This window comes from Pecten maximus, chromosome 17 (genome assembly GCF_902652985.1).
Source record: "Pecten maximus chromosome 17, xPecMax1.1, whole genome shotgun sequence".
NCBI classification, from domain to species: Eukaryota; Metazoa; Mollusca; class Bivalvia; order Pectinida; family Pectinidae; genus Pecten; species Pecten maximus.
The window spans coordinates 24,700,653-24,726,970 of record NC_047031.1 but is presented as its reverse complement, the minus strand read 5'-3'; the positions used below and the strand labels follow the sequence as shown (position 1 = coordinate 24,726,970).

Genomic DNA, 26,318 nt, shown 5'->3' with positions numbered 1-26,318 from the left:
TTGACATCAGTCTGCCGGACGTAAAATCACAACATATTGACATCAGTCTGGCGGACGTCACATCACGACATATTGTCATCAGTCTGACGAACGTTGCATCATGACATATTGACATCAGTCTGGCGGACGTTACATCACGACATATAGACATCAACCTGACGGACGTAACATCACGACATATTGACATCAGTCTGGCGGACGTCACATCACGACATATAGACATCAGTCTGGCGGACGTCACATCACAACATATAGACATCAGTCTGGCGGACGTCACATCACAACATATTGACATCAGTCTGGCGGACGTCACATCACAACATATTGACATCAGTCTGACGAACGTTGCATCATGACATATTGACATCAGTCTGGCGGACGTTACATCACGACATATAGACATCAGTCTGGCGGACGTCACATCACAACATATTGACATCAGTCTGGCGGACGTCACATCACAACATATTGACATCAGTCTGGCGGACGTCACATCACAACATATAGACATCAGTCTGGCGGACGTCACATCACAACATATTAACATCATGACATATCGACATCAGTCTGACGGACGTCACATCACAACATATAGACATCAGTCTGGCGGACGTTACATCACAACATATAGACATCAGTATGGCGGACGTTACATCACAACATATAGACATCAGTATGGCGGACGTTACATCACAACATATTGACATCAGTATGGCGGACGTCACATCACAACATATAGACATCAGCCTGACGGACATAACATCACAACATATTGACATCAGTCTGGCGGACGTCACATCATGACATATTGACATCAGTCTGGCGGACGTCACATCACGACATATTGACATCAGACTGACGGACGTAACATCACAACATATTGACATCAGTCTGGCGGACGTCACATCATGACATATTGACATCAGTCTGGCGGACGTAACATCACAACATATTGACATCAGTCTGGCGGACGTCACATCATGACATATTGACATCAGTCTGGCGGACGTCACATCACAACATATTGACATCAGACTGACGGACGTAACATCACAACATATTGACATCAGTCTGGCGGACGTCACATCATGACATATTGACATCAGTCTGGCGGACGTCACATCACGACATATAGACATCAGTCTGGCGGACGTTACATCACAACATATTGACATCAGTCTGACGAACGTTACATCACGACATATAGACATCAGTCTGGCGGACGTTACATCACGACATATTGACATCAGTCTGGCGGACGTTACATCACGACATATAGACATCAGTCTGGCGGACGTCACATCACAACATATTGACATCAGTCTGGCGGACGTTACATCACGACATATAGACATCAACCTGACGGACGTAACATCACGACATATTGACATCAGTCTGGCGGACGTCACATCACGACATATTGACATCAGTCTGGCGGACGTCACATCACGACATATAGACATCAGTCTGGCGGACGTCACATCATAACATATAGACATCAGTCTGGCGGACGTCACATCACAACATATTGACATCAGTCTGGCGGACGTCACATCACAACATATTGACATCAGTCTGACGAACGTTGCATCATGACATATTGACATCAGTCTGGCGGACGTTACATCACGACATATAGACATCAGTCTGGCGGACGTCACATCACAACATATTGACATCAGTCTGGCGGACGTCACATCACAACATATAGACATCAGTCTGGCGGACGTCACATCACAACATATTAACATCATGACATATCGACATCAGTCTGACGAACGTTGCATCATGACATATTGACATCAGTCTGGCGGACGTTACATCACGACATATAGACATCAGTCTGGCGGACGTCACATCACAACATATTGACATCAGTCTGGCGGACGTCACATCACAACATATTGACATCAGTCTGGCGGACGTCACATCACAACATATTGACATCAGTCTGACGAACGTTGCATTATGACATATTGACATCAGTCTGGCGGACGTTACATCACAACATATTGACATCAGTCTGGCGGACGTCACATCACAACATATTGACATCAGTCTGGCGGACGTCACATCACAACATATAGACATCAGTCTGGCGGACGTTACATCACGACATATAGACATCAGCCTGGCGGATGTCACATCACAACATATAGACATCAGTCTGGCGGACGTTACATCACGACATATAGACATCAGCCTGGCGGATGTCACATCATGACATTGACATCAGTCTGCCGGACGTAAAATCACAACATATTGACATCAGTCTGACGGACGTCACATCACAACATATTGACATCAGTCTGGCGGACGTCACATCACAACATATTGACATCAGTCTGGCGGACGTCACATCACAACATATTGACATCAGTCTGGCGGACGTCACATCACGACATATAGACATCAGCCTGACGGACGTAACATCACGACATATTGACATCAGTCTGGCGGACGTCACATCACGACATATTGACATCATGACATATTGACATCAGTCTGACGAACGTTGCATCATGACATATTGACATCAGTCTGGCGGACGTTACATCACGACATATAGACATCAACCTGACGGACGTAACATCACGACATATTGACATCAGTCTGGCGGACGTCACATCACGACATATAGACTGGCGGACGTCACATCACAACATATAGACATCAGTCTGGCGGACGTCACATCACAACATATTGACATCAGTCTGGCGGACGGTCACATCACAACATATGACATCAGTCTGACGAACGTTGCATCATGACATATTGACATCAGTCTGGCGGACGTTACATCACGGACATATAGACATCAGTCTGGCGGACGTCACATCACAAACATATTGACATCAGTCTGGCGACGTCACATCACAACATATTGACATCAGTCTGGCGGACGTCACATCACAACATATAGACATCAGTCTGGCGGACGTCACATCACAACATATTAACATCATGACATATCGACATCAGTCTGACGAACGTTGCATCATGACATATTGACATCAGTCTGGCGGACGTTACATCACGACATATAGAAATCAGTCTGGCGGACGTCACATCACAACATATTGACATCAGTCTGGCGGACGTTACATCACCACATATTGACATCAGCCTGATGAACATCACATCACAACATATAGACATCAGTCTGGCGGACGTCACATCACGACATATAGACATCAGTCTGGCGGACGTTACATCACGACATATTGACATCAGTCTGACGGACGTTACATCACCACATATTGACATCAGCCTGATGAACATCACATCACAACATATAGACATCAGTCTGGCGGACGTCCATATTGACATCAGTCTGGCGGACGTACAATCACGACATATTGACATCAGTCTGGCGGACGTTATATCATGACATATTGACATCAGTCTGACGGACGTTACATCACGACATATAGACATCAGTCTGGCGGACGTTACATCACGACATATTGACATCAGTCTGGCGGACGTCACATCACGACATCAGTCTGGCGGACGTCACATCACAACATATTGACATCAGTCTGGCGGACGTCACATCACAACATATAGACAGTCTGGCGGACGTCACATCACAACATATTGACATCAGTCTGGCGGACGTCACATCACGACATATAGACATCAGTCTGGCGGACGTCACATCACAACATATTGACATCAGTCTGGCGGACGTCACATCACAACATATTGACATCAGTCTGGCGGACGTCACATCACAACATATAGACATCAGTCTGGCGGACGTCACATCACAACATATTGACATCAGTCTGGCGGACGTCACATCACAACATATTGACATCAGTCTGGCGGACGTCACATCACAACATATTGACATCAGTCTGGCGGACGTCACATCACAACATATTGACATCAGACTGACGGACGTAACATCACAACATATTGACATCAGTCTGGCGGACGTTACATCATGACACATTAATATTGTCATCAGCCTGTCTGACATCACAACATATTGTCATCAGTCTGGCGGACGTCAAATCACAACATAAACATCAGTCTCCGGTAATAACATCACGACACATTAACATCATGACATATCGACACCAGCCTGACGGACGTAACATCACAACATATTGATATCGGTATGACTGACGTCACATCAAAACATATTTACATCACTGTCCCTTTGGTAGATTTGCAAATAATTAAAGACTAATATGTGCTGTTCATTAAGTATCTATTTTATTTACAGTATTCTATTGTTAAATCATAACAAAACAAGTTATTCAAATAAGATAAATTGATCAGGTATTTTTTTTAACTTTGTAAACTTCAATGTACTGACACATCATTCCATTCACAGATCTGATAAGTATCTACAAAAAATGTTAGCCTTCTTCTCCACTGTTTATATTGATCCATTCTTCTCCACTGTTTATATTGATACAACATATATTAATACAGTAGTAATAGGGGCCATTATTTTTTTTGTTCTATCATTACTAACCAGATGCCTGTAATTCCATCTATAGATACATGATGTCATTTACATGGTAATAATATATACACCAGGGCCCAGTTGTTCAAAAGGTGATTAGGCTAATCACATTTTAACAATATTTTTCAAATATATAATAATTTCTGGTAGAACTAATCTGACAAAAAACTTTATGAAATTCTGTAATTCTTAGTTCTCTTCCAACTGGCATTATTTCAAGACGATATACTCACAGATTTTTCAATAAATGAGTAATGAAATTTTCACTAATCAAGTGATTAAGCTAATCACCTTTTGAACAACTGGGCCCAGGTATTTATTAATTTCCACTTAACAAAACCAAACCTAATAGATTGTACTAGGCCGATACGTGACAATACTGGTGTATACTTGCAGGTCAATATTTGGGGAAAAGACTGGTAAAATGGCTCTATAGGCAAATACGTGACTGGTGTATACCTAACTACTCATGGAGAAGGCTGGTAAAGTTGTAGTACAAACTATGCCTGTCGACTAATCCCCCCCCCCCCCCCTGTTCTAAGATCTACCTGCACAATCAAATAACCTAATGTGTACAACAAAGACATTCCCTGATTGTCGACCAGCAAAGACTTCACAAATTTAGTCCTGGTACTGGTGAACATTGGTATTATATGTTTAGGCTACAATGGAGGACATGTCAGTTACTTTTTGACTGTTATAGTGTTAAATAAAGAAGAGATCAAAGAGGGATCTTTGTGCCCACCACTGAATGATCCATATCGGTCAAATGAAAGAGCAATCTTTTCTCTTCTTATTCCTTCTTTCACTCTTCTTTCAAAACGTTTAATAACTTTATAAAACACGATATGGCAGGAGTAACCTGCCATTGTCAAAATCCAAGATGGCCACCAATCAGCCATGTTGTTTTCTGATCGGTCCCAGAATGCAATATGTACAACTAGGGACCAAAGGAAATGAACATATGAACTACTGGCGATTTTGTTTTCTGACTGGTCCAAAAATGCTGAATGCATCATAAGGGACCAAGGGGAATCTACATATGAAATTTGAGAAAGATCCCTTAAGTACTTTCTGAAATATAGCGATAACAAACTTCAATTGTCAAAATACAAGATGACTGCCTGCATAACTAGGGACCAAAGGGAACCTACATATGAAATTTTAGAAAGATCCCTTTTGTACTGAGAAATAGTGATAACAAAATTCAGTCGTAAATGACATTAAGAATGTATATAGTACAACAAGGATATAAAAAGTTCCAAAGGTTTGGTTTGGTTTGTTTTTGTTTAACGTCCTATTAACAGCCAGGGTCATTTAAGGACGTGCCAGGTTTTGGAGGTGGAGGAAAGCCGGAGTACCTGGAGAAAAACCACCGGCCTATGGTCAGTACCTGGCAACTGCCCCACGTAGGTTTCGAACTCGCAACCTAGTGGTGGAGGGCTAGTGTTAAAGTGTCGGGATACCTTAACCACTTTGCCACCGCAGCCCACAGACTGTAACTCACACCATATTGGTGTTCATCTGATGAATATTCATAAAATCAATAACAAGACCTTGAAATATCAAGATTATACAGGTAAAGGCAGGCTTAAATTATGAAGAGTTGACATGAATATCTCAATGATAACAGCTAATACTAAAGAAAATGTACAAATTTTAACGATTCTCTACATGCATGTTTTTAATATCTGGTAACAATTGGAATAACTTGTGCTACCATTTCCTGACAAAATTACGCTGGAGACAAATATTATAAGTTAAAAAACAGAATATATGGAGGATATAAAACAGTGTCTTCAATAATATCAAATATATTTCACGAGCACGCATGAAAAATATAAATATTAGCCACATGAGTGAAATATACACTGCCCTCCAAAAGTCCTGTTACAATTATTACGTAAAATACAGCAAAGTTAATCTCAAAGTCTTTATTACAATTTGTTAGAATCATAACTTCTTAGGATGTTTTTGTTCATGATTTCTAATGTTCATTTTTCAACAGTGCATATGTTTTGTTACAATGGAAATCCTCTAAAAGCAACATTCTGGAAATTTTCCTCTTTGTTTAATATAAATTTCAAAAATGCATTTCTTACTTTTTTTTAACTGTTAATCTGTTAAACAAATTTATCTGTGTCAGTGAAAGAAACAACTTATTTTTATTCATTTTTGAACATTATGGAAAATAAGACCCTCCATTCCCTTTCCCTGCAAATTCAAAGAAATGAGGTATTTTTCAAATAATTTGCAATCGTCACTTACAAATGGACTATCTTACGGATATTACAACACTTTTTTGCAAATTTTGTTGGCTAGCCATTCGATTTAAACGTTCCAAGTGTAACAGAACTTTTGGAGGGCAGTGTATTACTGAAGATTCTGTTTATTGCAGAATATACTGAGGCCGCTCAGTCTCTCCCAGAATTCATTACTGTCACCTGTCAACAGCTCACAAATGTACCCCAAATAGTGACGTTATGTATTCTATCATGAATTATGATGTCATATAATATGAAGAAAAGCTATATGCAAATCTTAATTTTCCGCATTGTCGTTTGTAAGCAGTGTTCTGATTGGTCAAATCAAAAGTGAAATTTTTTTTACTAGTGAAAAATATTGCATTTAGAGAATGAATAATTTTCGATATTTCACTGGTAAAAATGTAATCATTAAGATTACATATATTATGTACAATGTGTAATATAAATTATATGGTACATTCTACAACATATTTTGTTAGTTTAAAATATTTGAATTTTTGATATGTATAATACTGACTAGAAAGACAGACACAATGAAGACTCAATGTTGATTTCAACTAAACACATAAATTATGGTAAATTAAAGTTAACCCCTATTTTGGTTGAAATCAATAATATTTATATAATTACTTCACTATTAAATAAAGCACTTCTTGTTAATTATAAAGGAGCAAAATGAACACTTTCATTGTAAATGTCTGAAGACTTTTCAATTAATCTTTGCAAATAACAGATTGCGAACCAAATTCCACCTCATAATTAAAATTGCTATACTGTAGACAAACATATTTTAGCAGACTCAAAGTTTAATGTATTGTTGAATTTATGAATTTAAACAAGTTATCGGAACAATGAATTAGCACACCAAAAATAATTGCCACAGGAATCACAATTTAGCAATTTTTTTGTCGCCAGGAAAAGCGTTAAAATAAGATTATCACTAAGATGTGTTCATTTACAGTATACCAGTCATAACAATCAGGTTTTATATAAGTTAAAAAAGGTGGAGAATAGTCATGATAATATCAGGAGTGTCCCCACTGACTAGGGAGGACGGGCTCTTATGATCATGATTCCCTGAAAACCATAGGGACCCAATCACACTATAAGTGATATGTGAAAGACAAATTGATTGTACTGTTAAAATGTCCAGACATCACATTCCTGCTGGTGTTTCTGATTGCTCCCGAACCTCCTCAGTCTGAATTTCACCTTTCTCCTCCTCTTTGATTTCTGCAATAAACAATTGATTCATACGATAAGAATTTTATCACAAACAATGCCAAATTTTCGGAATTTTTCTATTCAATTGTTAAGGTAAAACCAGAGTAAGGACTGGTTCAATATGTCGGTCTCTAAACCTGTATTTTTAATTCCTTTTCAAAGTTAAAATAAACTTAAATTGTCTTTTACCAGACAAATCCTACAGAGTTTGTAGCTAGCATATGCACTCACTCAAATTTATCAGGCATCTTCACTCATTTTGTATCGTAATATACCAATTTACAATGTATATCCACACCCTAAACCAACTACAGTGTCAACATCGTAATGCATAAATGTAACCCAAATTGTATGTTTTAGTCACTGATAACCAGAGTGACTTCAGATGCATCATATAAAGTGCTTCCAGCCTTCCACTCAGGGTGGACTTATTGAATGACAAGGAAGATAGTGTTTGTCGAGTTTTACTTAACTGAACTGAAATAGGCATAGGTGAGCAAGATCTTGCACGTTAAATTCAGTATTATTTTTTGACGTTTGTATTAATAATATAAACGATAAGTAAACTATTTATTTTACAGTTGTGAAACAAGTTATACCCGGTCATATTGATCAGCCTTGAAGGCCCAGATGGATGCAGGAGAGGGATTTCAGTGTAGGAGGAAAACAGATTACCCAGTGTCAGGCAGGTGACTCCAAACCTTTTCAGGTCAGATCAATGATTCAACCAGCATTAGCGATAGTTTTGTGTTACTATGTCACCTAACCATACTTAAACCCTTCATCTCAAATTAGGAGGTGAATTTATCGCATCGATGACAATAAAAATAGCCTTTGCTTGAGTTTTTATTCACACAACTAAATTTAGTAGCTGTTACTGTAACACAACAACACCATATGGTTTACAATAGTTTATTTCTTCGCGCTGTGTCTACTTGGTTACTCTGATACCTGGTAAGACTGTTGAAAAAAGAATAAAAGGCATACATGATATCACCATTCAATTAGAAATTGAGAGTTAGATACAGTACAGCCCCAAAACGAGTTGAACTGCCCATCATACGGAGCGATACAGTACAGCCACAAAATGAGTTGAACTGCCCATCATACGGAGCGATACAGTACAGCCACAAAATGAGTTGAACTGCCCATCATACGGAGCGATACAGTACAGCCACAAACTGAGTTGAACTGTGCATCATACGGAGCGATACAGTACAGCCACAAAATGAATTGAACTGCCCATCATACGGAGCGATACAGTACAGCCACAAACTGAGTTGAACTGTGCATCATACCGAGCGATACAGTACAGCCACAAAATGAGTTGAACTGCCCATCATACGGAGCGATACAGTACAGCCACAAACTGAGTTGAACTGGGCATCATACCGAGCGATACAGTACAGCCACAAACTGAGTTGAACTGCCCATCATACCGAGCGATACAGTACAGCCACAAAATGAGTTGAACTGCCCATCATACGGAGCGATACAGTACAGGCCCAAAATGAGTTGAACTGTGCATCACACCGTCATTTTTTGTCTGGACTTATCAGTTAACTACGGATATAAACTGTTGATACCCAGGTGACTTAGCAAATCACAAAGTGGTTGAAAGGAATGGTCAAAAATTTAATTAACAGCATAGTGATATATCAACAGTAATTAGTATGCTTCAGTGAGGTGGCACTATAAATCAGCAATCATACCGCAGCCACCTAAAACACACATACGCACTAACCACATGCATGCATATCGCACGATAGGGCGTTAAACAAGCAAAACCAAACCAACAGTAATTTATATGTATACCTGGTACATAGTTCAACATACCTTTATCAATTTGTTCAAGTATATCAGAATTACAGATCGAGTGAAACTCTTTTTCACGTATCATGAAAGGTTTCATGGCTTGTCTGAACTGTTTTAAGGAACATAACGTTGAGTCACATCCCCGAACTTTCATTGGCTAGAAAACAAAGAAAACATTTGTGAAGAATATGATTTTAACAAAAAAATAAAATTAAAATTTTAAAATGAGTTATTTTTTACATAATCATTGTTTTGAGAAATTTCAAAACCTATTAAAGAGCAATTTTCTTAAATAATGTTTTTGGGAAATGTCAAAAATTTATGAAGAAAGAAAATCTATTCCACGACCACTTATAAGAAAATCTGGGAAACTTAATGATCATTTACTAAAAAAAAGGACTATAATATCACTCCTCATCTTCAAAAACTTCAAAAAGTCAGAAAATCATGCACATAGATAATATATAATAGATAGTCTTATATTTAGTGAAAACTGTTATTAAAGTCCTTTTGATGGAAATGGAGCATAGTGGAAAATTCAGCTAAGTCTAAAACATGTCAAAATTTTGAAACATTCAACCTAACTTTGAAGCATTGAGGTTTGACCAAAAAGGAACTTTTAACAAATCAAAACATCAGTATCCGACACTATTAATGAGTACATGGCAAACTCTACAAAACATCTTAATCAACTTTATGTGGGACAGATATAGAGACAAACAGACCAATGAATGCCTCGTGTCGGGTACACAAGTGAAAACTTCTCACCTTTCCTTTATAGAGAACTTGAATAAACTTTTCATTTTTTTCATTTTCATACAGTTCAAATCGCAGATCTACTGAGTAGGGCGGCCATTGTTCATCCCATATACCCAGCAGCCCTAGCATCCCAACTATCGTGGAGTCATGTGTTGCGAACAGGAACAGCTTCTTAGCATCCCTGGTATACGGTAGAAAGATAGAAAATGTTAGATTAAAAACAAGAGGCCCAGATGGCCTGCATCACTCACAGACAGAAATATAGAAACTATTATATAACAAGAAATCCCAGAGGGATCTTGGCGCCCACCATTGAATGATCTTCATAGGTTCCATGTCAGATTGATCTTTTCTCTACTTTTCCCTTCTTCTAAGTCTTACTAATTTGTGTAAATTCAGAAACAGCCCTCTATAGCTAGTACTTTTCAAACAAGGGGAAGCTATATATAAAATTTAAGATTTAGCGATAATGGCTGTCTGTCGACCATGTTGTTTTTGGATTGGTCCCAATGTGCAAAACTAGGCACTGAGGGGAACCTACATATGAAATTTGAGAAAGATCCCTTGAGTGCTTTCTGAGAAATAGCGATAACAAACTTCAATTGTCAAAATCCAAGATGGCTGCCTGTCGGCCATGTTGTTTTCCGATTGGTCTCAAAATGCAATATGCATAACTAGGCACCAAAGGGAACCTACATATGAAATTTGAGAAAGATCCCTTCAGTACTTTCTGAGGATTAGCGATAACAAGAATTGTTTACGGACGGACGGAGGGACGGACGGACGGACGGACCACGGACGCAGGGCGATTTGAATAGCCCACCATCTGATGATGGTGGGCTAAAAACATTAATTAGATAAATGAATATCTGAAACTCTTAAGTATTATTCATCCCTGGTATCAGATAGAAATGAAATGTTTTAAAACAAGAGGTCCAGAGGGCCTGCATTACTTACAGATAGAAAGATAGAAAATGTTAAATAAATAGATAAATAAATACTTGAAATCTCTCATGATAATTTACACTAAGAGTATATATACATATAACCTTCAAGTAAAGTGTTATGGTCCATTAAGAAATTCAATTTTTTTTAATAGTTTATATTCTGTAACATGTAATTAAAATGTGGTCTTACATTTGTTGAAAATATTGTGAATTTAGATGAATAAATTTGATAAATTGATACTTGAAATACCTCATTATAGTTTACACTAAGAGTATATAATTAATAAACTTCAAGTAAAGTGTTCTTTTCCATGAAGAAATTCATTTTTTTTTCATAGTTTATATTCATGCTGTAACATATAATTAAAATGCGGTCATACATATTTTGAAAATATTGTGAATTTGAATGTCTATGCGATTTGAATGCAATATGTATACAATACTTTGATGTGTAAGTTGTTGTTTGAATGTGTCATTTATGTGTTATATGTATGTGTGATATGTAGGTACATGTACATATATATATGATCTGAATACACTACCTGTCTTCAGAATATTCATGTATGATGTGTATATTTTGAACAAACACAATTTGTATGCAAGCTCTATATGTGTAATTTCTAACTGCAATTTGTGATTTATCTGTAATTTTTATTTGATTTATTTGTAATTTTTATTTGATTTATTTGTAATTCTTATTAATGATTTATTTGTAATTCATGTGTGATTTAACTGTAATTTTTATTTGATTTATCTAATTTTTATTCATGATTTATCTGTGATATGTATTTGTGATTTATTTATTATTGGTATGTGTAATTAACTGTAATTTGTATGCAGGTTCATTGTTACCGTTTATTTTCCTCAAGGTCTCGTATATTATCCATCACGTAGGTCATAAGGGGTCCAGTTGATAGTCTCGTAATCAAATGACGCTCTGCTCTGTAACACATAAATATATCTTTTTATCACATAATGCATTTGATTTTCCTTAACAATATGCAAAAGGTATCGCATGGTTAAAATGACTATTGCATGGTCATGTGCGAACTATTGAACACCTATGACGTTTCGGAATTAAGTCCAACCATTTCAAGCATCTATGTCACTCAGATGTCAACACTGCCAGACAACAGTCATGGTGACTTCTAGGCCTACAGGAAAGTCGAGATTTCAGTGATTCTAAGTGTTTTAGTGATTATGTAATAAAACAAGTATATCATGGGTGTCAGTGACCAGATAACAAGCCTACCTAGTTACTCAACACACTGATTTTTCCCACTTTTTTGGGAATGGAACCAGAGCCATTGAAATCAGGAAATTTAGAATAGTTCATGGAAAAATTCAGACTTATATGCCTGATAAGATAGAGTAAGCAATAATAAGGTATAGTTTATCAAGGGTCTTTTGAGTTTTGTTGGATTTTATAGAAGTTAACAGAACAATTTGGTCACTTTGATGCTTACTGCATTATAATACAAACTTTAAACACATCTTTTTTCAGATTTTAAAATCGGGAATTTTGGAGGAAAAAAAATGGGTGAAAAACTGATATTTTGCATTAGGAATTCAGACCCAATGCCAAATTCAGACCCTAAATTCAGAGTAAAACAAAACACCACAACTGTTCATTCATATACATGTACATACATATTCATATATATATTCATTGTCATTCTTGTAGTAAAATTGTCATGCACTACAACTCCTAATATGTATTTACAGCCATGTGTAAGCAGACTGCAAACTGTAAGACAAACGTGTCACAGTGACACTACTGTCGCAATGAATATGTGACATGACAAAATTGTCTCTGTAGAATCTTTTATAGAATTGATCTAAAACAATATTTTTTGCAAAAAACAAAACTTTGTAAAATGTTTTCAGTGTAAAAACCACTAAAATAAGCTTACCACTGAAATACTTATGTTTACAGTACTTACTTGTGCTGACCACAAAATGTAGCATACATCATCTTGCTAGCCATTAGTTCTATCATGTCCCATAGAGGCAAGGCATAGGGAGGCACTGGTAGACCATGGGCCTAGCAACAAGGGGAGGTAATTATCATTACACAACACATCAACAAGGGGAGATAAAATAGAGTTATTTCATGCCTCATCAGTCAACAGTCAAAATTCTTCCCCGAGGTGTTGGGACCAAGCCGATGAACTGTTTCCTGAGGCCGCAGACCGAGGGAAACAGTTCATTGGGTTGGTCCCAACACCGAGGGGGAGAGTTTTGACTGTTGACTGATAAGACATGAAACAAATGTTTTGTTACCTGAATAATCCACAAGATTTCACTCATATGCTATTTATTAGGCTGAGGAACACATAAAAAGTCCTCGGTAAACTATTACTCCAAAGTTGACTTTCCTTTGGCGTCGCAGTATGTGTAAGAATTCATACAAACTCTTTTATGACATTTTATGAGGTGGCCGAATCCCTATGATACAACAAACCCTGTTATGAGATGTCTTCAAACTTTTCTGACTTCGAATCTAGGGAGCGTTACTAGAGATACTGTTTACAAATCGCGATCAGAAAGACGCTCCATTGTAATCATTTGGTGTATGGGCACGTGCGGATGTTCCTCGCCACTCGCCAGTCAGCAGTCAAAAATATTGATCGGTCAACAGTTAAAAATGTAAATTTACATAGAGAGTCGGTAACAGTAATCACTATACACAACACATTGACAAAGGGAGATAATTACAAAATTCAACACACAAAACTGCATTGAGAAGAGGAGCTAATTATAATTATGTAACACATTGACCAGGGATGATAATTCTCATTAAACAGCAGGTAGACAAGATATAAAGAATTATCATAGCACAACTCAAAGAAAAGAGGAGGTAAATATCATTTGCAATTAATAGAAGGGAAGATAATCACAAATCACCAAAGCAAAACAAATAAAGGGCAGATAACCAGAAGCTGACCACACAAAAATTACAGTCATATTAACAAAGCATACAAAATTGATGAAACTCCTAAAAACATTTTCAGTAAAAACTAGAACTGTCGCCAGGATGGCTGACTATACCCCCGCAATCTGCACGAGTCAATGGTAAATTGGAACTGTTAATTAGAGGCTAACTAAGATAACCCAGTAATATAGTGACCAGTTGCCATAACAACCATAATTTTGAGAAAAAGAAAGTGGCATGCACATCTACCCATGGTCCTCTATATTTGTGTGAAGTTTCATTGAAATCAGCCCTTCGGTTTAGGAGGAGTTGTCCAGACAAGCATAAAGTTATGGTTCTTATCGAAAAACCTGTTTATAGTGACCAGTTGCCGTAGCAACCATAATTTTGAAAAAAAAAGTGGCATGCACATCTACACATGGTCCTCTATATTTGTGTGAAGTTTCATTTAAATTGGCCATTTAGTTTAGGAGGAGTTGTCCAGACAAACTTAAAGTTATGGCTCTTATCGGAAAACCTGTTTATAGTGACCAGTTGTCATAGCAACCATAATTTTGAGAAAAATAAAGTGGCATGCAAATCTACACATGTTCATTAATATTTGTGGGAAGTTTCATCAGAACTGACCCATCGGTTTAGGAGGAGTTGTCCGGACAAAATGCGTCTACATACAGACGGACGGACAGACAACCTGCTTCTAGTATACCCCCCCTAACTTCGTTGTTGGGGTATAACTACAATTAATTTACTAAAATGAGAATTTCTTAAATCACTTTCAAAATTTCAAAATATAAATTGTAAGATTGTCTTCCTGGCCAATATGTTACGATATAAAAGCAGAATGAAGACAGGTTGGTTTATTAACTATGACAAAGATATAACTTACCTTACGTGCTACTAAATCATCACGAATACCAACAAAATTTAATCCTACATGATCTTTAAAATTTACACCTAAAACAGAAAAAATATAAATCTCTTCAGTCTTCACTCATTTACATAAACATAAACATAAAATACAGAAATAATTTTCTGGTGCATTATCACGGAAGATCACAACTAATAAATCATATAAGTATTACACACATTTTCTTAACAAAAACATGATAACACATGTTGCGGTTAACCTCCCCCCTTTTTATATTAAAAACATGATAAACCATAAAATGAACCCTTTGTCAACTTGACTTAATGAACACTTTCACAAACTAAATTCTATACATTTGAATTAAAGCACATTTTCAACATCGTAATTTAACAAAATCTTTCTCAAGCAAAATTCTATATCTTCTAATTTGCATTTTAAATTTTTCCATTTTTTCAACATTTTAACTTTCAAACTCAAATCTTAACACATATTTCCATTTTTTAACATCATGAATTATCAAAACATCCTCAAACTAAAGATTTATCGCCATATCTTCAACACAGGGACAAGTTTACCAAATGCTTATTTCAACACATCCAATGTCCATACTGACCTTTCAGGGACTTCCCTCAGCTCTAGTCTGTTTAACAACTATTTATACTTACCAGTTTTCAAACTTTTGACATTGTGACTAACTGAAGCTTCCTCCAGGTCGAGTCTGTATGGCAGATACATGTATTCAGACTTACCAATATTCACACTTTTTACCATTGAAACCTACTGAAGGCTTTCTTCAGCTTGAGTGTGTTACCAGATATTCATACTTAGCAGTTTTGAGTGTGTTACCAGATATTCATACTTAGCAGTTTTGAGTGTGTTACCAGATATTCATACTTAGCAGTTTTGAGTGTGTTACCAGATATTCATACTTAGCAGTTTTCAAACTTCTGACATTGTGACTTACCAAAAACTTTCTCCAGCTCGTGTCTGTATGGCAGATATTCAGGTTTATCAGCAATGTGAAATAGCACTGAGTGGTTGTTTTGTTTTAATACATGACAACGTTGAATGTTAGGAAATAGGACTTCATCTTTTGAATCAGCAACATACACCTTCACAGGAGCTGTAACAACCAAACTCATGCTAAATCCGTTATTACTACTGAACATTGTCAAAAACATTGTATCTTGTATGGGGAATAACAAAAAGTGGAACCTGACTTTACTGACCCCTGACTTAAACGACATGCTGTCAAGGGTAGAAATTGGTGTGTGCCATCTTGTAAAGCAAGAGTTTACACTGCATCATGAAATAGACAAGCATTATAAACATGAAACAATTAATGGCGTTTAAATTTTGAGCATTACATGTAAAATTTTCCCCATTCAGTCAATTGTATTTTTCAAAAAATGCCCAAGAAAAACATTGTAATTTTATCCCAGCTGTTTATCACTTTTATAGAATGAAAAGTTTTCGATAGTTCACCAATGTAATAAATTAAGTTCTCTGTAAGTCTGTTTATCAAAGACAGTATACTTTCGATACCTGTACATATGTCATGGTAACTGATTACACCTAGTCAGGTATTGTTATCACAATGACAATGACAACAGAAATGTCGAACATTCTTCACTAAATCAGACAATATTGAACTTCAAGTATCCACAATAAGCTTGTGATCTTCTGACCACAGACCATTAACAACTTACCTATTTTCCGTAGATTTTGAACACCAAACATTCCAGCCATAACACATCGTAAACTTTCTATTGTCCTTTGGACATTTGTTGACCGACCCCTGAAACCAAATTGACATCAGGTAACAGTCAACATACTAACTTCAGGGGACTAAATTCAACGATAACAGATGAAAGCCTATGATAAATACTGTCTGTCTACCATTTCCCATGGAATCCCCAGTACCAGTTCTATGTCTCTCATTATTCATGTGTTCCTATTTACCCATTTTGTCTCCTAATACACATTGTGTTCCCCATTACCAATTGTGTTCCCCATTACCCATTGTGTCTCCCATTACCCATTGTGTTCCCCATTACCCATTGTGTTCCTAATTAATACCCATTGTCTCCCATTACCCATTGTGTCTCCAATTAACGATTGTGTCTTCAATTAACCATTGTGTCTGTTATTTACCAGTGTCTCCCATTACCCATTGTGTTCCCCATTACCCATTGTGTCTCCCAGTACCCATTGAGTCTCCAATTAACTATGTGTCTCTTATTTACCAGTGTCTCCCATTACCCATTGTGTTCCCCATTACCCATTGTGTCTCCCATTACCCATTGTGTCTCCCATTACCCATTGTGTCTCCCATTACCCATTGTGTCTCCCATTACCCATTGTGTTCCTCATTACCCATTGTGTCTCCCATTACCCATTGTGTCTCCCATTACCCATTGTGTCTCCCATTACCCATTGTGTTCCTCATTACCCATTGTGTCTCCCATTACCCATTGTGTCTCCCATTACCCATTGTGTCTCCCATTACCCATTGTGTTCCTCATTACCCATTGTGTTCCCCATTACCCATTGTGTCTCCCAGTACCCATTGTGTTCCCTAATACCCATTGTGTCTCCCATTACCCATTGTGTGTCCCCAATAATGACCAGTGCATCACCAGTACCCCTTGTTTGCCCAATTAAGACTAGTATATTCCTCATACTCCTGTATTTCCCCAATAAATTACCAGGGTGTCCCCAGTACCTGTTGTGTGTCCCCATTAACGACTGGTAAATCCTTAGTACCCCCTGTATTTCCCTAATAAATGACCAGTGTGTCCCCAGTACCCCTAATGTGTCCCCATTAATGACCAGTGTGTCCACAGTACCTGTTGTGTGTCCCTCATTAATGACCAGTGTGTCAACAGTACCCCTCGTGTGTCCTTAATTAATTACCAGTGTGTCCACAGTACCCCTTGTGTGTCCTTAATTAATGACCAGTGTGTCCACAGTACCCATTGTGTGTCCCCATTAATGACCAGTGTTTCCACAGTACCCATTGTGTGTCCCCATTAATGATCAGTGTGTCCACAGTACCCCTTATGTGTCCCCATTAATGACCAGTGTGTCCCCAGTACCCCTTATGTGTCCCCATTAATGACCAGTGTGTCCACAGTACCCCTTGTGTTTCCCCATTAATGACCAGTGTGTCCACAGTACCCCTTGTGTTTCCCCCAGTAATGACCAGTGTGCCCCTTTAATGACCAGTGTGTCCACAGTACCCCTTGTGTTTCCCCATTAATGACCAGTGTGTCCACAGTACCCCTTGTGTGTCCCCCATTAATGACCAGTGTGTCCCCAGTACCCCTTATGTGTCCCCATTAATGACCAGTGTGTCCCCAGTACCCCTTGTGTGTCCCCATTAAGGACCGGTACATCCCTAGTACCCCCTGTATTTCTCCCATTAATGACCAGTGTGTCCCCAGTACCCCTTGTGTGTCCCCATTAATGATCAGTAAATCTCTGGTACCCCTTGTGTGTCCCCCATTAATGAACAGTGGTTCCAGTAGGCCTACCAGTCGTGTGTCCCAGTTCCAGTACCAGTCGTGTGTCCCAAAGTATTCATTTTGTGGCATTCATTACCAAGTGTACCCCGTCACTCATTAAGTGTCCCTCAGTACAGATAGGTCACAGAAGAAAATATTCTGATCGAAGTTCCCAAACATTTTTTTTTAACAATTCCTAAATATAATTTAAATATTTAGTGCACATATAAGACCTACAAAACTCTGCTGGGATCAAAATCTTCTGTGATGAGCTTTGCTTTGTATATGTATTCTTCCTTGAGTTTCTGTCCCAGTAAAAAGCACTGCTGTTGTCCTACTGTAGTCAGCTGTCCTGCCACACAGCCACCCTGTCAACCATCAAATTTAATTGATCCATTAAGTTTAATTGATTATTCTAACAAATACAAACAGCTGTCAATACAAAATAGCAACTTAACTGTTTATACAACAAGACCAGTCAATGATATATATATATATATATAAATAATTAAAATCAGAAAATTTTGCCATGCTTACTCGTTTGCTTCTGTTTACTTTAAATTTATTATTCTAACAAATTTAAACAGCTGTCAATACAAGACAGTTACCTAAGTTAACAGTCAATATAATTTCAGTAAATGATCTATTCATAACAGAGACAAACAAGAGGCCCAGATGGCCTGAATTCTCATCTGGATACTTAAGTAAGCATAGCAAAATATTCTGATTTTAATCAAAATAAAAATATTTTCCCAGTTTTTGATCATCATGAGCACACTTTACCAACAATGGGGTCAACCGAATGTTGACCAAATCCTTAAGTCATTAAGAAGGATTTTAAACAATTTCTTTTATTTTCCATATTGGACCCCATTCTCCTACCCCAGGGAAGCCACACTCCACATTTATACAACAATGAATGAATCTCCTTTGCTCAATAATTATTCAGACAAAATTTCATCAAAATCCATTCAGGAGTTCAGGACTAGTAGTAATTTAAAGGATTTACCAAAATTTCCCCTAATGGTCCCACCCCTGCACATCCTCTGTTTACATAACATTAGATCTCTTTTTGCCAAATAATGTTCCAGACACAATTTCATCAAAATTCCTTCAGTCTTTCAGGACTTTTGATAAAATGAAATGACTGGTTTATCAAATGTTATTTCTATTATTGTCATATAATATTCATATTGCAGGTAATAAATCTGTTATAAATCAATAAGATTTTCTGGGATATTTTCAACCTTTCAATAATACAAGAACAATTTAAATGAAATTAAAGGAAACATGACAAAAAATGAGCCCTAAACACATTTTTGTAACTTACCGACAACTTCTTTTTTGCGTAGTGATCATCAAGGTGCGATTTTTTCTTTGGTCCCCCTGTTACAAGGTCAACCATGTCGAGGTCGAAGGCTGTATGTGGGATTAAATGTCTCAATATATTAGCATCATAGACAGCCTGAAACATACAATGTATAACAAGTAAAATATATATATTTACCTTCATTTTGAGTTGCTGTTCTGTTACCCTGGTAAATACTAACCACAATGTACCACTTGGCAAGAGAGGATTTCTCTTTAGGTGGATTAATTGTCAGATATCCTAGTTTCACTGATTCATGCTCTCTGTTATACATACGGTACCGTATCAGTGGCCTAGGAAGTCGTCAAAAAGTGGGGGGGCAAAATTTTTTTAACCTTAAATTTTACGCACTAAACAAATCGTATGCCATCTCCGCAAAATTAGCCAATAATTAGCATTCCAACATCCCATGATAATTTGGATAATTTATGTAGTACAAAATAAGTTATTTACGCAAATCAGGATATATTATTTATGGCATCAATGAATCACCAGGCCCGGCCAGGATTTTGGAAAGGGCGGGGGGTCCAGTAATTTAGTAATAATGGGAGCGTCGTAGGCGCGAGCCGATTTTTTTTTTTAACGAGGGGTCTGAGGGGCCGCCCAGCGGGTCCAGGGTGGCAAAGCCCCCCTGTGGATCTGCAATCGAAAGGGGGGCAGTAATTTAGTGATAAAGCTTTGCGCCATAGGCGCGAGCCGATTTTTTTTTGTATTTCCTCGCACCTGTTGGTAAATAGTATCACTAGATTCACGTTAAAACCGCGCATTCTTATTCATGTTGTGTTTCTGTCTTGTTCTCATTATGAACTCAATTAACTTCACAAATTATCATCAACTTATTGAATCTATGTGATGAAGTTAAGCAAAATTTCGTATTAAGATATAAATATTGACTTACCAGGCTAGTGCAGACGACCGACACACAGGTCTGAGGATTGATATACTAGTATAAAAGTCGGAATGTTCCGGATGTACAAGATAAAGTTTTTATCGTTGCCTTCAAGAAAACATTATCGGTTCGAAAATATACAGATATTTATCGAAATGAATATATAAATTCGTGTTTTTTCCCCCTTTTTAGATTTTGGATGTCAAAAAGTGGGGGGGCAAAAAGATATGTTTGCCCCCCCCCCCCTTCCTACGCCACTGCATATATGCTATTCGGCTAATACTGATTTTTTTCTTAGGGCTTTTTGGTAGCTATTCATCCCATTTCCAATTGAAATTATTTGGAATATTTAAGCTTAATACACAAAACGTTAAAAATTAGTGTATATGGCTATAAATGTACATAGTGACCATTGTAAATTCAGACTACAGCTGTATATGTAAGCTACATTGTAACAATGCAATGTCCTACATATAAGTTATACATGTGTACTGCACACACGGCTAGGTGATACAAATGCTGTGATTTGTTTAGTACACATGTACATTAGCACAACATTATCATATGCTGGATCTTCCAGGAAGTTGAGCTTATATGTATTTCAACTGGATAGACATGACGCTTCTAATACACCTTGTTACTGAAGGTTTCTTGATCTTTTGGTTGGGAACTCTATTAGAATGTCAAGAGTTTCTGGTAAATATATGTCAATCCAAAATTTTGAGGTTTCAAATAGGGAGCAAGCCACTCTTTCATAAAATAGAAATTTGTCTATAAACTTGAATCTCGACTTTCCAGGGAAGTTCACAACTTGACAATGAACACAGCCGTTTGCAACTCTGACATATAGCGACAGTAAATTGTGAAAGAAAATGTGTATATATCCGATTATCGGGACGTATATATCACCTTATAATCAGGTTATCACTTCAATGCAATGCTATTATATCATAACCTAATAGCACGCATTTCCAAATGATATATATTTTATCCCAATTTACTGCTATACTGAGTATTTATCAAGTTTGACAGATCGGTGTAACGGATATGGATGTACGGCCACACTAAAATACGCCATAGGGAATTATACGCCATAGGTACGCCATAGGGGTTTTCCGCACGCCATAGCAAAATAGAAACGATATATTCACAAAATGAATTGTTTTTTGCGTTGGTATGTCCCTTTTACAGGTTCTGATGACGTTTCATTGAAAAAAAATGTGTACTTTGTAAGAAAATCGATCTTGTTTGCGCAGCCAGGTGAGAGCACTTTACACTAAAATACGCCATACGTGTATATTCACGCCATAGAACAATCAAAGTGTTATTTCTGCAAAATCAATGTTTTTTCATCGTTGTATATGTATTATACATGATATGTAAAAGTGTCATTAAATAAAAATGTGTATTTTGTATGAAAAACGATGATTTTGTCCATCACGATTTCCGATTAAATATTGAAACATATGACATACATTATAACAATATACATAATATATCAAAACAGCTTCTATTTCAAAATGAATTACATAAATTTAATACAACCTTTTTATTTATTTTACAATGTCATAAATTTTCAAATCTAGCGAATAGTGACACACTTAAAGTATATGTTTTATAACATTGTCTCTATTACCCATTATCAATAAATCAATCATTTTTAAGATTAAATGCTTGAAACATATTATAAATTACAAAGCGTAACATGACATAATAAAAGGTGTTTATCAATTTCAATCAATTATGCAAAAAATGGTCGTCTCAAAGCATGGAACTGGGTCCTGAGTCCTGAGTCGTTGAAATGCACTTGGTCACGGTCATAGTCCTCTGGAAAGTTAACTCTAATCTTGATGTATCTCAGTCTAGTCAGCAGTAGTCGATTTATCTTCTTCCGTTGTTTCTCAAAAGACGTCGCTGTCAGGCCTGGGGACTTGTCAAAGTTACCACGTCGCACAATCTCTGTAAAGTACACCTCCTGAATTCCAGCATGATGTAGGTCCACCTGCAGTGTCAGAAGTCTCTGGAAAATGTCGTTGGGGGATGATGTCGCTGAGATGTCATTTCCTCCTAGTTGGATGAGTACAACATCAGGGTTGTACTCTATCAGGTCTCTAAGTAGTTGTCTTGGAATCGAATCAGAACGCATGCCACCCTTCCCGAAGAATCTGACGGTGCCAGGAACCTGCATAAGAAACAATAGTATGAATAAGCATAATATTTCATATTAGTGAACAAGATTGAAAAATTAAATTCAAATACCAACTTTGACAGTTATTATTATTGTTTTTTTTTTTTAATATTACTTGCATTTTGGGAATTACCCAACAAATAGAGTTTTTGATATTTATTCTATTCTCAAACACATTTGCTATCATTATTTACCTTAAGATCACCATGACAATATCTCTCAAGACGAGTAACATAGCTGCTCCCAAATACTGCAAACTTGGCCATTGCTGGGTAATAGATGAGTATGAATGTTTCTTTGTAGGGGGAAGGTAATAGAATGAACAGAAATTGAAAAGGGTCTTATTTATACCATCTGACAATGCAGGGACAGCTTAATTACCTTTAATAACTTATTTTCTTTAATTGCTCATGGAATGTCCTGATTTTAAGTTCATTTATCAACATCCTTCATCAACCTGTTTATGAGTATCTATGTTTACACACTATTCAATGTGATGTAATTGTGAACACTTATTAGAAAATATTAATTCATTAAGTAAACAACACATTATTTGACCACTCTCATTAATAATGAAAAACACTGTTCACAAATTGTTTAATGGTTTGAGATTAGGTGTATATGTGATATACTGCATACTTTAAGTGTGTCACTATTTAATAAGTTGTATACATGAAAAGATTTTATGAAATCAATGAAAAAAAAAAAGAAGAAAAAAAAACACGCACAAAATAAAATGTTGAAAATAAAACTTTTATTGTGGGATTCCTTTTGAAATTGAAGTTGTCTTAATACATGTATGATATTATGTGTAGTCAGAGACATATATACAGATGTATATATATATGTCTCTGGTGTAGTGTAATAATGTCTGTACAATACATGCTTCCATTTCAATTCAAAAATTATTTTATTATTCCAAATATATACAAATACATGTTCAATATACATACAATCAATAAACATAATTATATTAGAAATTTAAATGTTATTTATGTATATTATTATCATTTGTTAAGTTTTATTTTAAATATTTATATATATGAAATAATAGGATCAGACAACAGGATTACCCTATATAAGTCTTTTCCATAGACCGGTTGCAGATAGGTATAATAATTATACAAAGTCTAAACAGCACACCTTTCACACTCACTTACACACAATTTCATAAAAAGAAGACATGAAAAATAATGATGAGCAACGTAATCATAATAGTTGAAATCTTTTAGTGCTCATTATATATAAGTAAACATGATTTAAGATATATAGATTAATATCTTCCATGCTTCCATCTTTCATCTTCTGAAAATTTCAGAATATTTTCTGTATTAAATTACATAATTTATATATATATATAATATATATATAATTTCAGAGATGTCAACATATATCTTTGGTTTCATATATATACCAATTAATAGTGTCCTTCTAATCATTTTGCAAGAGTTACTTCCCTTGAAATCGACCTGAAATTGCGATAGACAAAAACATCAATTTTCTTACAAAATCCACATTTTTATTTCACGAATATTAACTAAATCATGTATAATACACATACAATGTGAAACATTCATTGATTTTGCAGAAACAACCCTTGAACTTTGCTATGGCGTGCATAAACACGTATGGCGTACTGTAGACTAGATCTAGTAGTGTAAAGTGCTTGAAACTGACTCCGCAAATAAGACCGATTTTCTTACAAAGTACACATTTTTATTTCATGAATCTTTACTAAATCATGTATAATACACATACAATGTGAAAAATTCTTTGATTTTGCAGAAACAACCCTTGAACTTTGCTATGGCGTGCATAAACACGTATGGCGTGTAGTGCTTGAAACTGACTACGCAAATAAGACCGATTTTCTTACAAAGTACACATTTTTTTTAAATGAAACTTTATCAGAACCTGTAAAATAGGTATATCAATGAAAAAAACAAGTTATTTTGTGTATATATCGGTTACATTTTGCTATGGCGTGCGAAAAACTCCTATGGCGTACCTATGGCGTATATTTCCCTATGGCGTATTTTAGTGTGGCCCTGGATGTAACGTTACTGTCAGATTTTCAAACGCCTGTGTGCAATGATCATGATCAGCTGATTGTCGATTTCGTCATCCACTATTTATACAAAAACAACAGACACAAGAACGTGTCAACTAGTCAAGCAATTAAAACATAACTGATTTGAATACATAATTGATTTACCTCGTCTAATTTTGGGATCGTGTGTATGGTTGTCCGAGCACCATGTCTGAAGAAGACTTGTGCTTGTTTCAAAGTCAATGTGTGTTCCGTACTTTGATTTTGCGAAACGTCTTCGCGGATTGTCGGGTCATTGTCAGCTAACAAAGTCTTCGCAGTACAACTGCAGATAGCGGCACCGAGAACACCAGAACTTGCTAAAATTGTCCACTTCATGATTACCAGTTCCCTTAAACCGTTGTGGGCGCCTTTTGTTGTGACTGTCGGCTCCCTGAGCCAGCTTTTTTACCTTCGATATTAGAGAGCTCCAATTTCGTTACGCATGGGAGTTATCTTTCTTCCTTCAGTTTGGCGACGAAATCTCACTAGCCTAGTGATTACATCCCCTCGATCCCATATGATATGAAATCTATCATCACCCATTTAAACCTTACAGGGGGGGGGGATGCTAAGTGGAACTAGGGATTTTAACTTTAAAACGGGGAAAGCGGTAACAACGTAGAATGTGACTTATGAACGCGTCGACGGAATGTCCGGAAGTATTTCGAAAGTATTTGGTCACTTTTTTCGGTTTCCTCTGCAATGTTAAGATTGTTTTCAATATTTCGTTGCCTTCGAGTGTTCAATATATCGTTTTTCCTGTCAAATAAAATGATCTTTCACACTAAAAATATTGTTAACGAAGTTTGAATAATAATTCATAGCATTTTTGCAATATTGCGACAACAGGAGATTTGGTAAAATCATAAACGACGATCTGTTTGCTAATTGCAATGTGAAGCATGGGGTTTCAATTTCTGTCAGGCATGGGATAATTCTGCTCCTTATTGTTTCATATCGAAAAAAAAATCTATGA

At 36.7% G+C, this 26,318-nt stretch overlaps 2 protein-coding genes across 2 annotated transcripts; both read right to left on the bottom strand.

Moving 5' to 3' along the window:
• Window positions 1–4,208: 4,208 nt before the first annotated feature.
• On the bottom strand, window positions 4,209–25,757 carry LOC117315477 (lysophosphatidic acid phosphatase type 6-like). Its single transcript, XM_033869681.1, has 11 exons — window positions 25,466–25,757; window positions 20,135–20,269; window positions 19,042–19,172; window positions 17,008–17,096; window positions 16,263–16,421; window positions 15,317–15,384; window positions 13,439–13,539; window positions 12,348–12,437; window positions 10,558–10,729; window positions 9,811–9,946; window positions 4,209–7,983 (listed from the first exon to the last, which is right to left on the bottom strand). The coding sequence occupies exons 1-11, from the start codon at window positions 25,676–25,678 to the stop codon at window positions 7,907–7,909; spliced, it is 1,371 nt and encodes a 456-aa protein (XP_033725572.1). The 5' UTR covers window positions 25,679–25,757; the 3' UTR covers window positions 4,209–7,906.
• On the bottom strand, window positions 22,575–23,603 carry LOC117315478. The gene is made up of 2 exons (XM_033869682.1): window positions 23,445–23,603; window positions 22,575–23,244 (listed from the first exon to the last, which is right to left on the bottom strand). The coding sequence occupies exons 1-2, from the start codon at window positions 23,514–23,516 to the stop codon at window positions 22,804–22,806; spliced, it is 513 nt and encodes a 170-aa protein (XP_033725573.1). The 5' UTR covers window positions 23,517–23,603; the 3' UTR covers window positions 22,575–22,803.
• Window positions 25,758–26,318: the final 561 nt, after the last annotated feature.